Below are 15,000 nucleotides of genomic sequence, written 5' to 3'. Positions count from 1 at the left end.
CACACACAGATCTCCACAACGGTGGACTCAACAGTTTTTTACTTGTTTGCGCCCCTCGTGAAATATATAATTTCTTTTGTGTATAGTAGCCAATGCGGGCTAGTTTTTTTATGCCTATGTTCACTGGTCACCCTTGGGTCCAATTAACCACAAGCTTGCGCTTGTACCGTGGACCAGAGCAGATGGTTGCTTTTTGTCTGGGTTCAAATAGTGATTAAAGGGTCTGCTATGGGTTTTACACCATATTTGTCCAACCCGAGGCAAAGTGATAGTTTTGTTAGTTAGCCAACCGCAAAAACAGGCATTTGTTGAAAAAGCATCTAGCAACATGTCAGCAAATATCCTTAATGAAGAGTAGGTTTTTTTTTAGTTCTTTGTAATTGTCATGGTTTAGCTTATTTGGAACACTCTTAACAGAGTTGGAGTCAAGATGTTTACACATAGTTCCTCACGTCCGAAAAGCAGTAGGAAGAAGCAGATCTTAGTTAAGTAGGGATGTTCGATAATGGCTTTTTGCCGATATCCGATATTCCGATATTGTCCAACTCTTTCATTACCGATACCAATATCAACCGATATATACAGTCGTGGAATTAACACATTATTATGCCTAATTTGGACAACCAGGTATGGTGAAGATAAGGTACTTTTAAAAAATAATAATAAAATGAGATAAATAAATTAAAAACATTTTCTTGAATAAAAAAAGAAAGTAAAACAATATAAAAAAAGTTACATATAAACTAGTAATTCATGAAAATGAGTAAAATTAACTGTTAAAGGTTAGTACTATTAGTGGACCAGCAGCACGCACAATCATGTGTACTTACGGACTGTATCCCTTGCAGACTGTATTGATATATATTGATATATAATGTAGGAACCAGAATATTAATAACAGAAAGAAACAACCCTTGTGTGTGAATGAGGTGTAAATGGGGGAGGAAGGTTTTTTGGGTTGGTGCACTAATTGTAAGTGTATCTTGTGTTTTTTATGTTGATTTAATAAAAATAAATAAATAAATAAAAAGATACCGATAATAAAAAAAAAACGATACCGACAATTTCCGATATTACATTTTAACGCATTTACTACACATTGAGATAGGCTCCAGCGCCCCCCGTGACCCCAAAGGGAATAAGCGGTAGAAAATGGATGGATGGATGGATGGTCAGGAAGTATGGATTAACTATAGAGATGGTAGGGTTAATAAAGTATGTGGATAGTTTTTTCTGTAAAATTAAGAAGAAATTGAATATAAGAGTGCAATTAACAAACAATAAACAATGTGTAATAGACACACATACATCAAGAAATCAATTGGGAATAAATACAGGAGTAAAAAACTGACAACATTGGGTATTGAGTATGTAAATACAGAAATACAGACTAACATGCCTCGCTTAAACATTGCAAGTGAGTAAACGAATAAAGGGTATTCAGGGTATATCAGACCCTGTTAGTCGCAATAAAACGATAAATGAAGTCAGCAATATATTGTATTAGACATTTTGGTATTTATATAACAATATCAATCAATGAATTAATGAAGCAATACATTATCACAGACACTTGGATTTATTAAACAATAAATGAATGGATTCAGAAATAAATGATATCAGACACTGTGGTATGCATTAAAATACAAAATATTTACATCAGACATTGTGGTATTCATAAAACATATAGATAATGGAATTCAGGCTTAAATCATATCAGACACTATGCACTAAACATGATTACATTAATGGATTCAGAAATAAATGATATCAGACACTCTGCAATAAGCAATGATTCATACATTAATTTAGTGATGCATTATATCAGAAACTATGGTACTATGGTGATTAGTTACATAGCTAAATAAAGACACTATAGGATAAATGTGACACTCACTGTTGACCTTTCCACTTACCTCAACTCTTTTTTCTTCTTTTTTTTCTTTTCTTTTTTAAATTTATTTCAGTGACAATTCTCTGTATGGTTGTGATCTTTTTTTTGTTACTTTTTTTTCTTTCTTTTAATCAGTTCGTGTGATTCTCTATCTGCTTGTGGTGAAGAGGAAGGCAGTACTTTGCTACCCACTGTGACTGAAATCTAGGACGGGGGGGGGGGGGTTATTCTTATTTTATTTTTATTTAATTCTTTGTATTTTTATTTTTTATTTTTTTGGGGGGGGGGGTGTCTGTTTTCTCAGTGCCTGTATTATGATTTCTCTATCAAATATAATAATAAAAACAATTTTTTTTTTAAAGAAACGATGGTTCAGTATTCATTAGGAAATATAAGTGAATGTATTCAAGAATAAATGATATCAAGCACTATGGATGCGGTATAGCTTGGCTAGAGTGGCCATGCCAGCAACTTGAGGATTCCAGGTTCGATCCTCGCTTCCGCCACCCTTGGGCGAGATGCTCCCAGTGCCACCCACACTGGTTTAAATGTAATTAGATATTGGGTTTCACTATGTAAAAGCACTTTGAGTCACTAGAGAAAAGCGCTATATAAATATAATTCACTTCACTTCACTATGCACTAAACTAATAGATTAATGAGTTTAGGAATAATTGATATCAGACACAACACACTAAACAAAAATAAATGAATGGATTCAGAATTAAATGATATCAGACTTTTGTGAACTGTATGCTTCTTAAACTGATACTATATGTTAGTTACATTGTTTGAGTCCCTTGCTTAAGCGGTTACATAGTTTTAGTCCATCTATTGACATGCTTAATGTTTCAAATGTTGTGCGTGTATACAGTAAATGTGTTGTAAATAACATTGTTCCCTGAGGTGGTACTGTAGTACATTACCAGGTCTCTCCAGGACTGTTTCCAGATCTGCTGCTTTGCTTTTTTTAATAATTATTTGTCTTTCCTCTGCTTCCTCCAGGATCCCGTCTACGCCAGGAGGACTCGCCGCCCCGGATCGCGGAGCACCCCTCTGACCTGATCGTCTCCAAAGGCGAGCCGGCCACCCTCAACTGCAAAGCCGAGGGCCGGCCGAACCCCACGGTGGAGTGGTACAAGGATGGCGAGCGGGTGGAGACGGACAAGGACGACCCTCGCTCTCACCGCATGCTGCTGCCCAGCGGCTCGCTCTTCTTCCTGCGCATCGTGCACGGGCGGCGGAGCAAGCCGGACGAGGGGGCCTACGTGTGCGTCGCCCGCAACTACCTGGGCGAAGCCGTCAGCCGCAACGCCTCGCTGGAAGTAGCATGTGAGTCCAATCTCCTTGTCCTTTTCTCGCTTAATTGGTTTTGCTCCTTGAAATTGCAGTGAAATGATTGCCGTCAAATGATGGAAACTGGATTTACGTGTGATTATTCTGCTATTTTTAGATAATGGCAGCAGGTCAATGATTGTGTTTGGACCTATGATTGTTAGTTGGTGCATGGAGCTCGTTAAAGGGGAACATTATCACAATTTCAGAATTGTTAAAACCATCAAAAATCAGTTCCCAATGGCTTATTATATTTTTCGAAGTTTTTTTCAAAATTTTACCCATCACGCAATATCCCTAAACAAAAGCTTCAAAGTGCCTGATTTTAACCATCGTTATAAACACCCGTCCATTTTCCTGTGACGTCACACAGTGAAGCCAACACAAACAAACATGGCGGAAAGAACAGCAAGCTATAGCGACATTAGCTCGGATTCAGACTCGGATTTCAGCGGCTTAAGCGATTCAACAGATTACGAATGTATTGAAACGGATGGTTGTAGTGTGGAGGCAGGTAGCGAAAACGAAATTGAAGAAGAAACTGAAGCTATTGAGCCATATCGGTTTGAACCGTATGCAAGCGAAACCGACGAAAACGACACGACAGCCAGTGACACGGGAGAAAGCGAGGACGAATTCGGCGATCGCCTTCTAACCAACGATTGGTATGTGTTTGTTTGGCATTAAAGGAAACTAACAACTATGAACTAGGTTTACAGCATATGAAATACATTTGGCAACAACATGCACTTTGAGAGTGCAGACAGCCCAATTTTCATCAATTAATATATTCTGTAGACATACCCTCATCCGCGCTCTTTTCCTGAAAGCTGATGTGTCTAGTTTTGGAGTTGATATCAGCAGGCCAGGGAAGCTAGGGTCGATAGGGGGTTTAGCTCGCTCGTCTGCGGGAACAAACTGCCGCCATTGCTTGCCGTGCTACCGAGGTCCTTTGTCCCTGAATTGCTCACACACTCCGGCAGATTCAATGGGGGTCTGGCGGCAGATTTCTTTGACTTTATCGTTGGAAATGCATCTGCTTTGAGTGTCGCAGGATATCCACACATTCTTGCCATCTCTGTCGTAGCATAGCTTTCGTCGGTAAAGTGTGCGGAACAAACGTCCAATTTCTTGCCACTTTCGCATCTTTGGGCCACTGGTGCAACTTGAATCCGTCCCTGTTCGTGTTGTTACACCCTCCGACAACACACCGACGAGGCATGATGTCTCCAAGGTACGGAAAACAGTCGCAAAAACGGAAAATAACAGAGCTGATTTGACTCGGTGTTTGAGAAAATGGCGGATTGCTTCCCGATGTGACGCCACGTTGTGACGTCATCGCTCCAAGAGGGAATATTAGAAAGGCGTTTAATTCGCCAAAATTCACCCATTTAGAGTTCGGAAATCGGTTAAAAAGATATATAGTGTTTTTTCTGCAACATCAAGGTATATATTGACGCTTACATAGGTCTGGTGATAATGTTCCCCTTTAAAACACGGGGTAGTTTTGCAGGCGAGTCACAGAACTGGACATAAATCCACGCTTGACAGATAGGGGTTCAAAGTTCTAATGGATATTTGACACAGGTTGCCTGGGTTGTGTCTGAAGAAAATCTGATCCCGAGATCAAATTACCTTCGAAGATGAGCTTCGGTTGGGTTTCCAAAGGAGCTTAGGGACCTCGGGCTGAGAGTTCTGCTTGTACTTTCTACTTGATACTTAACTCCTCTACAATGCTGGGTTTTTATCCGCTACATGTTGGCTGCAAGAGGCAACTCCTTTAAGAACCTCCACCAACATGGAGTACATCTTCTACTGGCGTTGCAGTTATTGTTGCCTTATGATTCGAAGGAAATTGGCTTTTGTGTTGGAGACTATAGCAGGGGGGGTAGTGTCCATCTTTTGATCTACAGTTGTCCCCCCTGCTCTCCCATGGGCCTTAAAGAAGCCCCCCCACCTCAATCCTCTCCCCAGGTGCAAACTGTGCAACAGCAGCTTGAACTATTGATTGCTGGAAGAGTGGCTCTCTGGGTCTAAACGAACATTCATAAAATATAGATGGGAGTCAGTCAGTGTATTCCCCCCCCATGTGCTTATTCTCTCCTCATGCCCACTTTTGTGCTGTTTTGTTTTTTTCAATTTTATTGCGATTTTTTTTTTTTTTACCAATTAATTTTTAACACGACAAACATCTGCACAATTCAAACACAAAAAATATTTCCAATACAATAATAATCTGCAGGAAAAAAAACTCTTAAGTACAATAGGAAGAGGATTCATATGGCCCCATTCGTCGCGGTTTACCTGACACATGAAACATGACGAATTGGGGGGGTGCGCTTTAGCCGCCAGACGGCAGTAAAGTGTTAAATATCTTAAAATGAGTTTTGTGGCGATTCCAACTTTGACCACAGCGTTAATTGTTATGTAGAGTGGTGCTTTCCATCATTTTCAGCAGACTGCATTGGAAAATGATTAAACTCCCCGCCTTCCTTTCGCTGGGTATCCACCCTGGAACGGGGCCATGTGAATCCCTCCCCTACTGTAAATAAAGTCTGCAAAAAAAGCAAAAAGAAGCAAAAGTTTGTATTGCCATGCCCCATCACTCACTTCATCATCAATATATTACATAATTCGTTCATATATGAGAATATTAAGTATATCAACAGGATACATATGCTATATAATTATATAGACGTATACTCACAATAATAAACTTACTCATCATTTAATAAATGTAGAAGCAATAATTACACCCTTAAGGTATTGTGTTCTCGTGTTGTACCAATAATTTTGTGTTTATTATTTTTTAATTAAATGCTGTTGTTGCTGTTATTAAAGTTAAATGCAAGCCGAGAGTATTTTATTATTGCTCCTATGTTATGCTAGAACAGTACAAATGAAGAACCTCTGAAGTTGTCTGTTGTTGGTTGTCAGGATGCAGGTTTACCTCCAGTTCAGTTTTACCAAATCGTGGTAAATTAGGTAAATCTTTATTTCTGCAACTGCCATGCATTGATGTTATAGTAAGGTTAGTACACAGTCACAGCCATAAATGCAATAGTAATAATAATTGGCATACACATTTATTTTGGTCTTTCGGTTTTCGGTCGTGGATGTCCTTGTTTTCGTTTTGGCCAATATTTGATCAACATTTCTAATCGCCAAGTGTAAAATTAATTACTGAATTATTAAATCAATCGATCAACATTAATTCATATAGACCTTAATCACAAGTGCCTCAAAGGGCTGCACAAATCACATTGACATCCCCACATTCGGGCAAGGAAAAACTCCAAAAGACCGAAGTTGTCACTTTTTTTAAACATGCAATACAGTTACTTAAAGGTAGAAGTATCCCGATCCAATATTGATATTGGATATTGGTCCGATATCAGCAAAAAATAAATAAATACCGGATTGCATTAAAATCGTCCGATACGAGCAGTCCTGCAGCACATTTACTTGTGCAAAGATGGACAGATAGTTAACATCTAAATGTCCGATAAGCACACAAGGTTGGTCTTGTTTTGTATGCATGCCGTGAAGACATTTACAAAAAGTAAACACGGTAGGCTTTAGGCTACCAGTGTTACGGTTGTACAGGGGAAGAAGACGGCACAGACAACAGGGACGTCGTTTAACTCTGTTTATTTATATATATATATATATATATATATATACATAATATATATCAATAATAAATAAAATGTTTAAATAATCCAAACTATGTGTGGAAATTAACTGTAGTGTGTTACCAGAAGTGTTGAGCGAGAGGTGGAAGTCTAAGAGGGGCAGGCTGGCTCGGAGGTCCGTGAGAACAGGCAGGAAGTCGGGGGCAACAGCAAGGCGTCAAAGTCTGTGTCGAGATCCAAAAGGGGCAGCCAAATAACCAGGGGGGAACACAGGGAGACGAGACACACATCTCGTAATGCGGGAACGGAGGAAGGCTGCTGGAACGACAAGGAAACACGAGACAAATGAACACGACGGGAAAGGAACACAAAGAGAGAGCAGAGAGCTTGAATGACGGCTTACTATACGGGAACAGATCGCTACGTTCTGGCCCAGGATAGCAGGCTGCGCTGGCTTAAGAAGGCAGGTCTTCTCATCAGCGACAGGTGCGTTGATTGCTGATGATTAAATGCAGTTGCTTGCTGCAGCCGGGGTGGCGCGCGCCTCGCGCGCTCTTGGAGGTGCGCCCAGCAGCGCACACAGATGAATGCGCACAGACATGCGCCCGGGCCGTGACAACTAGGAGTTTGCAGCTACACAACAGCTAAGCACACACTACCACACAAGCTCGACATACTGTACGTAACAAGTGTTCTACTAAGTGTAATTTTAAAGATGTGTTTTCCAGAAAACTTCTTAAACGGTTCGAATTACCTCTGGGGGTGGTCGAGGTGTAGTTCCAATGTACAAACCCTGTTTCCATATGAGTTGGGAAATTGTGTTAGATGTAAATATAAACGGAATACAATGATTTGCAAATCCTTTTCAACCCATATTCAATTGAATGCACTACAAAGACAAGATATTTGATGTTCAAACTCATAAACCTAATTTTTTTTTGCAAATAATTAACTTAAAATTCATGGCTGCAACACGTGCCAAAGTAGTTGGGAAAGGGCATGTTCACCACTGTTTTACATGGCCTTTCCTTTTAACAACACTCAGTAAACGTTTGGGAACTGAGGAGACACATTTTTTAAGCTTCTCAAGTGGAATTATTTCCCATTCTTGCTTGATATACAGCTTAAGTTGTTCAACAGTCCGGGGGTCTCCGTTGTGGTATTTTAGGCTTCATAATGCGCCACACATTTTCAATGGGAGACAGGTTTGGACTACAGGCAGGCCAGTCTAGTACCCGCACTCTTTTACTATGAAGCCACGTTGATGTAACACGTGACTTGGCATTGTCTTGCTGCAATAAGCAGGGGCGTCCATGGTAACGTTGCTTGGATGGCAACATATGTTGCTCCAAAACCTGTATGTACCTTTCAGCATAATGGAGCCTTCACTGATGTGTAAGTTACCCATGTCTTGGGCACTAATACACCCCCATACCATCACAGATGCTGGCTTTTCAACTTTGCGCCTATAACAATCCGGGATGGTTCTTTTCCTCTTTGGTCCGGAGGACACGACGTCCACAGTTTCCAAAAACAATTTGAAATGTGGACTCGTCAGACCACAGAACACTTTTCCACTTTGTATCAGTCCATCTTAGATGAGCTCAGGCCCAGCAAAGCCAACGGTGTTTCTGGGTATTGTTGATAAACGGTTTTCGCCTTGCATAGGAGAGTTTTAACTTGCACTTACAGATGTAGCGACCAACTGTAGTTACTGACAGTGGGTTTCTGAAGTGTTCCTGAGCCCATGTGGTGATATCCTTTACACACTGATGTCGTTTGTTGATGCAGTACAGCCTGAGGGATCGAAGGTCACGGGCTTAGCTGCTTACGTGCAATGATTTCTCCAGATTCTCTGAACCCTTTGATGATATTACGGACCGTAGATGGTGAAATCCCTAAATTCCTTGCAATAGCTGGTTGAGAAAGGTTTTTCTTAAACTGTTCAACAATTTGCGCACGCATTTGTTGACAAAGTGGTGACCCTCGCCCCATCCTTGTTTGTGAATGACTGAGCATTTCATCGAATCTACTTTTATACCCAATCATGGCACCCACCTGTTCCCAATTTGCCTGTTCACCTTTGGGATGTTCCAACTAAGTGTTTGATGAGCATTCCTCAACTTTATCAGTATTTATTGCCATCTTTCCCAACTTCTTTGTCACGTGTTGCTGGCATCAAATTCTAAAGTTAATGATTATTTGCAAAAAAAAAAAATGTTTATCAGTTTAAACATCAAATATGTTGTCTTTGTAGCATATTCAATTGAATATGGGTTGAAAATGATTTGCAAATCATTGTATTCCGTTTATATTTACATCTAACACAATTTCCCAACTCATATGGAAACAGGGTTTGTATAATATTTGTATTTTATCACATGAGTCTAAGTTCAGAGATGGCCATTTGCTTTTCCAGCTCCTTTTGGGTCTTTCTAGGTTTTGTGGGTGTGTGCTTTGTGGAGGAGGGGTGCTTAATCTCCCTTCTTTAGCTTACTGCGGTGATTATCTTTATCAGGCCCGGACATCCCTCCAGTGATTGCAAAGCTGCAGCTAAATGGCACAAGAAAGAGATGTGTTTAAAACCATAACCGTGTTTTAAAATGGTTTTGCGTTCATGATCAGTGCCCTCCTCCCCGCCACCACCCCCTCGCGTCATCCCCTGCCCGCGTGGAGCACACCTTCGTCCACATCTCTCAGCTGTTCACGAGTGGCTGAGCAAGGAGCCTGGTGAGATAATTGAATTGCAGCTCTGAAACAGATTGAAGTCGGTGTCTGCCGAGAGGGGTTTTGCCGGCGAGGAACGCTGGACATCACGCTGGGTGCTCCGGCAGTAAAAAGTGGAGGGGGGCCTCGGGGGCGCCTCTCAGAGACACCCGTGTATTATTAATAAAAGCCCGATTGGGGGTGTACGTGTGAGTTCATGTTTGCTTTGAATGTTAGATGTTCTACACACAATGTTGGCAAATGCTGTAGATGGCGATGAACTGCTGGCTATTTTTAATGCAAAAATAATGAATTGTATTTACTGGAGATGTCCGATAATATTGGCCTGCCGGTATTATCGGCCGATTAATGCTTTAAAATGTAATATCGGAAATTATCGGTGTGTTTTTTTTTAATTATCGGTATCGTTTTTTTATTTTTATTTGTATTTATTTTTTATTTTTTATTAAATGAACATAAAAAACATAAGATACACTTATAATTAGTGCACCGACCCAAAAAACCTTCCTCCCCCTCTTACACTCATTAACACTCATTCACACAAAAGGGTTGTTTCTTTCTGTTATTAATATTGTGGTTCCTACATTATATATCAATATATATCAATACAGTCTGCAAGGGATACAGTCCGTAAGCACACATGATTGTGCATGCTGCTGGTCCACTAATAGTACTGACCTTTAACAGTTAATTTGACTAATTTTCATTAATTACTAGTTTCTATGTAACTGTTTTTATATTGTTTTACTTTTCTTTTTTATTCAAGAAAATGTTTTTAATTTATTTATCTTACGTTTTTTTATTAATTTTTTTTTTAAAAAGTACATTATCTTCACCATACCTGGTTGTCCAAATTAGGCATAATAATGTGTTAATTCCACGACTGTATATATCGGTATCGGTTGATAGCGGTATCGGTAATTAAAGAGTTGAACAATATCGGGATATCGGCAAAAAGCCATTATCGGACATCCCTAGTATTTACCATAAATAACTTTTTTTTTTTAATTCTCAAAAAACTACTAAATAATAAGTACCGTATTTTTCGGACTATAAGTCGCAGTTTTTTTCATAGTTTGGCCGGGCTCCAGTGCGATTTATATGTTTTTTTCCTTCTTTATTATGCATTTTCGGCAGGTGCGACTTATACTCCTGTGCGACTTATACTCCGAAAAATACGGTACTGATTTTCCAATATATTTGAACAACTCACTTCTTTTATGGTTCCACAGCCTTATAGTGAGCTGCAAAATAAACCCAAAAGGAAAACAGACTTGCTGAACTAAATTATTCTTCTAAATTACAATTTTCTTGTGTGCAATTTTTACTTTCCACCCACAGTCTGAATGCTTCTCTATATATGTATATAGTTCATACTTGCCAACCTTGAGACCTCCGATTTCGGGAGGTGGGGGCGTGCCCGGGGGTGGGGCGGGGCGTGGTTAAGAGGGGAGGAGTATATTGACAGCTAGAATTCACCAAGTCAAGTATCTCATACATTATATATATATATATATATATATATATATATATATATATATATATATATATATATATATATATATATATATATATATATCCTGAAAATATGCAAACAAAACTGTTTAGATAATTGATTCTTCAAACTTCCATAAATAAATCATAAGGAATATAACATAACTTGGCTTCTGAGAGCTTCAAAATGTAATGAATAAAATGCTAAAGTTGTTGATAAACAAGCAATTATATTAATAATTAAATGTGGTCATTTTAAATGGATTATTATGATAATTTAAAATTAATTATTTCAAATATGTTTATTTTAATGTATAATTCTATGGCTGGATGTAATAAGGAGTCAGAAAAAATACAAATAAAAATACAATTAATTTTGATGTTTTTAGCAAAATATAGTAAACATTTATTTATTTTTTTATTTAATAAATATATTTGTTTTTAGGTAAAATAAACATAATAATACAATGTATCCCTAGTCTGGATGATTTAGTTCTTGTCACCCTGTTGTCCTCCCGTCTTGAAAAAAGGCTGTCCTCACTCAGGTCCGCATGGAGCTGGAGGGGGCGTGGCCTCCAGCTCCGGCTGAAAATCGGGAGAATTTTCGGGAGAATATTTGTCCCGCGAGGTTTTCGGGTGAGGCGCTGAATTTCGGGAGTCTCCCGGAAAATTCGGGATGGTTGGCAAGTATGATATAGTATAATATTTAATATTTAATATTTAAACAACACATTCAGAAAATGCGTTCTCTGGACTGGACTGTGCACTTTACCTCCTTTTGCACTATTTTTCTTGTCTTTCCTTCCTATGTTTTGCATATTTATAGACTGTCGCACTGATACTGGAGTTGCTTTTAATCTCATTGTACCTGTGTATAGTGACAATAAAAGGCATTCTATAAAAAAAAAAAAAAAAAATCCATACGTCGCCATGTCTTGGTAGCCAAAGTTCCAAGAAAAGTGCAGTTCCCCTTTAAGCTGTCGGTGGAGATTTACACTCATCCCCGCCATGTCTGTGGTAGGATTTCACATATTGTAAACCTCTTTGTTCCCTTTTTTTTTTGATAATACAAAAAAGTCTACATTTGTCACTCTCCCAAACTGGACGGCGCCTTAGATACGGCGCTTGTAAGAAGGGACGTGCCCCCTTTCCTCGTCTCCGGGTGAACTGGGTCAATGAGCAGCTTCATAAATCATTGTGAAGCCTGTTGTCAGGAGCGTTAGCCGCATCGCTGCTGAATAAATTGCCAGCTCGGCGTATCTCTGCATGTATGTATGTATGTGTAAGTGTGACAGTGCACACCTGGGGCGACACATGGTAATTGGCTACATCTCTTCAGGTAGTGGCATGCACCCCTGCATGTACAAGCAGATAAGGGCGAGCAGTTGCACTTTTAATTGTTCCACGCGACTTCTACTGTATGACATGCATGTGGTTTGTGCGCGCAGGAAGTTGCGCAACCTTTAAAAATGCAAATGAAACAGATGCTCTCCCTCCAATAGGGATCGGTTGGACTTTTTTTTTTTTTTTTTTTTTTTTTTTTAAAAGGTCTTATAATGCAATGGTTCTCCAATTAAGCAGATAGGTACGCTGAACAACAAGGTGATTAGCAGGGAATTGAAGCAGGGAGAGGAGCGAGAGGTAAACACATAAGGAGAAAAGAGGAGGAAATGATGGCGAGGAGCAGCCAGATAATAAAGGGTGCGGCCTAGGAGGAGCGAAGCAGGTGGGGAGTCGGGCTGGAGTCTTTTCATGGGCTCATTACGCCGTTTCGGGAAGGGAGACCGTGGCCAGTGCGTGCCATCAACACACAAAAACAGCCCACCGGCACCACATGGAAGTCCTGGAGACATAATGAAGGGTAATGAAGACAGAAGCAACAGTCCTTGCTGCAACGTTAATGATGCTTGCCGCCGTTTGTTTGGGTCTCGTTTGTATTCAAATGGACCCGGAGCGGTCACAACATTAGGAACGCTTGCACTATCTAATGAGATCCACTCCAAGTTATCTTCATTAGAGATGTCCGATATTATCGGCCGATAAATGCTTTAAAATGTAATATCGGAAATAATCGGTATCGGTTTTTTCATTTTCGGTATCGTCTTTTTATTTTTATTTTTTTATTTTTATTAAATCAACATGAAAAACACAAGATACACTTACAATTAGTGCACCAACCCAAAAAACCTGCCTCCCCCATTTACACTCATTCACACAAAAGGGTTGTTTTTTTCTGTTATTAATATTCTGGTTCCTACATTATATAAGTGAATTAGTGAAGGGAATTATATTTATATAGCGCTTTTCTCTAGTGACTCAAAGCGCTTTTACATAGTGAAACCCAATATCTAAGTTACATTTAAACCAGTGTGGGTGGCACTGGGAGCAGGTGGGTAAAGTGTCTTGCCCAAGGACACAACAGCAGTGACTAGAATTCCGGAAGCGGGGATCAAACCTGGAACCCTCAAGTTGCTGGCACGGCCACTCTACCAACCGAGCTATACCGCCCCAATATATATATCAATATATATCAATACAGTCTGCAAGGGATACAGTCCGTAAGCACACATGATTGTGAGTGTTAACAGTTAATTTTATTCATTTTCATTAATTACTAGTTTCTATGTAACATTTTTTATTATATTGATTTACTTTCTTTTTTATTCAAGAAAATGTTTTTAATTTATTTATCTTATTTTCCATCCATCCATCAATTTTCTAACGCTTATTCCCTTTGGGGTCGCGGGGTGCGCTGGAGCCTATCTCAGCTACAATCGGGCGGAAGGCGGGGTACACCCTGGACAAGTCGCCAGCTCATCGCAGGGTCAACACAGATAGACAGACAACATTCACACTCACATTCACACACTAGGGCCAATTTAGTGTTGCCAATCAACTTATCCCCAGGTGCATGTTTTTGGAAGTGGGAGGAAGCCGGAGTACCCGGAGGGAACCCACGCAGTCACGGGGAGAACATGCAAACTCCACACAGAAAGATCCAGAGCCCGGGATTGAACCCAGGACTAATTAGTGAAGGGAATTATATTTATGTAGCGCTTTTCTCTAGTGACTCAAAGCGCCTTTGTACACCTTTGCATAACATTGTATCCTTATTTACAACAAAGAAAACAAAAAAGATTAATTAATATAGTTAAAATTGCAACAAAAAATAACTTTATTAACATTGTTTTTTAGTTTTTTAGCAGAATTTTTTTTAAAGTGCATCAATTTGCCTGAAATTAAAATGAAATTAAATCGTTTGCGAAACTATAAACATTTTTTTGAACGACTTGAGCCATTTGATACTGAAAAATACAATTAAATAAACTCAATAAATACTCATATGTTCAAATTTATCAACACCATTAACTCAGGGGCACAATGTATAAAAACACTTTAACCTACATAAAAAAAAAAATCATGTAACAATGTGTGCTTCTTTTTCATAAATGAAAATGAGAAAGTCATGACAAGCTACATTCACTATCAGTCCCATCATAAGGTGTTTATAAGCGATACATACATTTTTTTTGGCACTCTGCAAAGCGAATAAACATATTTAGAATATTATAATTCTATACAAATAATTTATGTATAAAATAAATTATTGTATGGGAAACACTGAATTGTATGCACAAATATGCTGGTTTAATCATGATGATAATCACCAAACTTGAATTTCTGCTTATTTCCTGCAAAAACTCATTAAAAAAAAAAACCTGCTTTAAAAAAAAAAGGATGAAGTGCTCAATGTCGTCCCGAGATCCAGCGAGTGCTGTCCGGGTGTGAGCAAACATCTTCTGAGCGAAGACAAATCTGTGATTAGATGTGTCAGCTCCGTGTCTGTGCAGCTGGAGTTTGTTGACCTCTGAGGAAGAGGTGTTGTTATCTGTTGGGATTCACACACTCACACTC

General features: G+C 39.2%; 1 protein-coding gene across 7 annotated transcripts in view; it reads left to right on the top strand.

Moving 5' to 3' along the window:
- The window catches only part of robo2 (roundabout, axon guidance receptor, homolog 2 (Drosophila)), an 852,180-nt gene that overhangs the window by 414,682 nt on the left and 422,498 nt on the right, over positions 1-15,000 (top strand). For all 7 annotated transcript variants that reach the window (XM_061972627.2, XM_061972621.2, XM_061972617.2 and 4 more), the window contains exon 2: positions 2,900-3,226. In XM_061972627.2, the coding sequence (XP_061828611.1) occupies positions 2,900-3,226 (327 nt within the window). The remainder of the gene's footprint in view (positions 1-2,899; positions 3,227-15,000) is intronic.

Source organism: Nerophis lumbriciformis, linkage group LG17 (genome assembly GCF_033978685.3).
Source record: "Nerophis lumbriciformis linkage group LG17, RoL_Nlum_v2.1, whole genome shotgun sequence".
NCBI classification, from domain to species: Eukaryota; Metazoa; Chordata; class Actinopteri; order Syngnathiformes; family Syngnathidae; genus Nerophis; species Nerophis lumbriciformis.
Note: the sequence above shows the minus strand (reverse complement) of the source record. Positions and strands in the feature narration are given on the sequence as shown.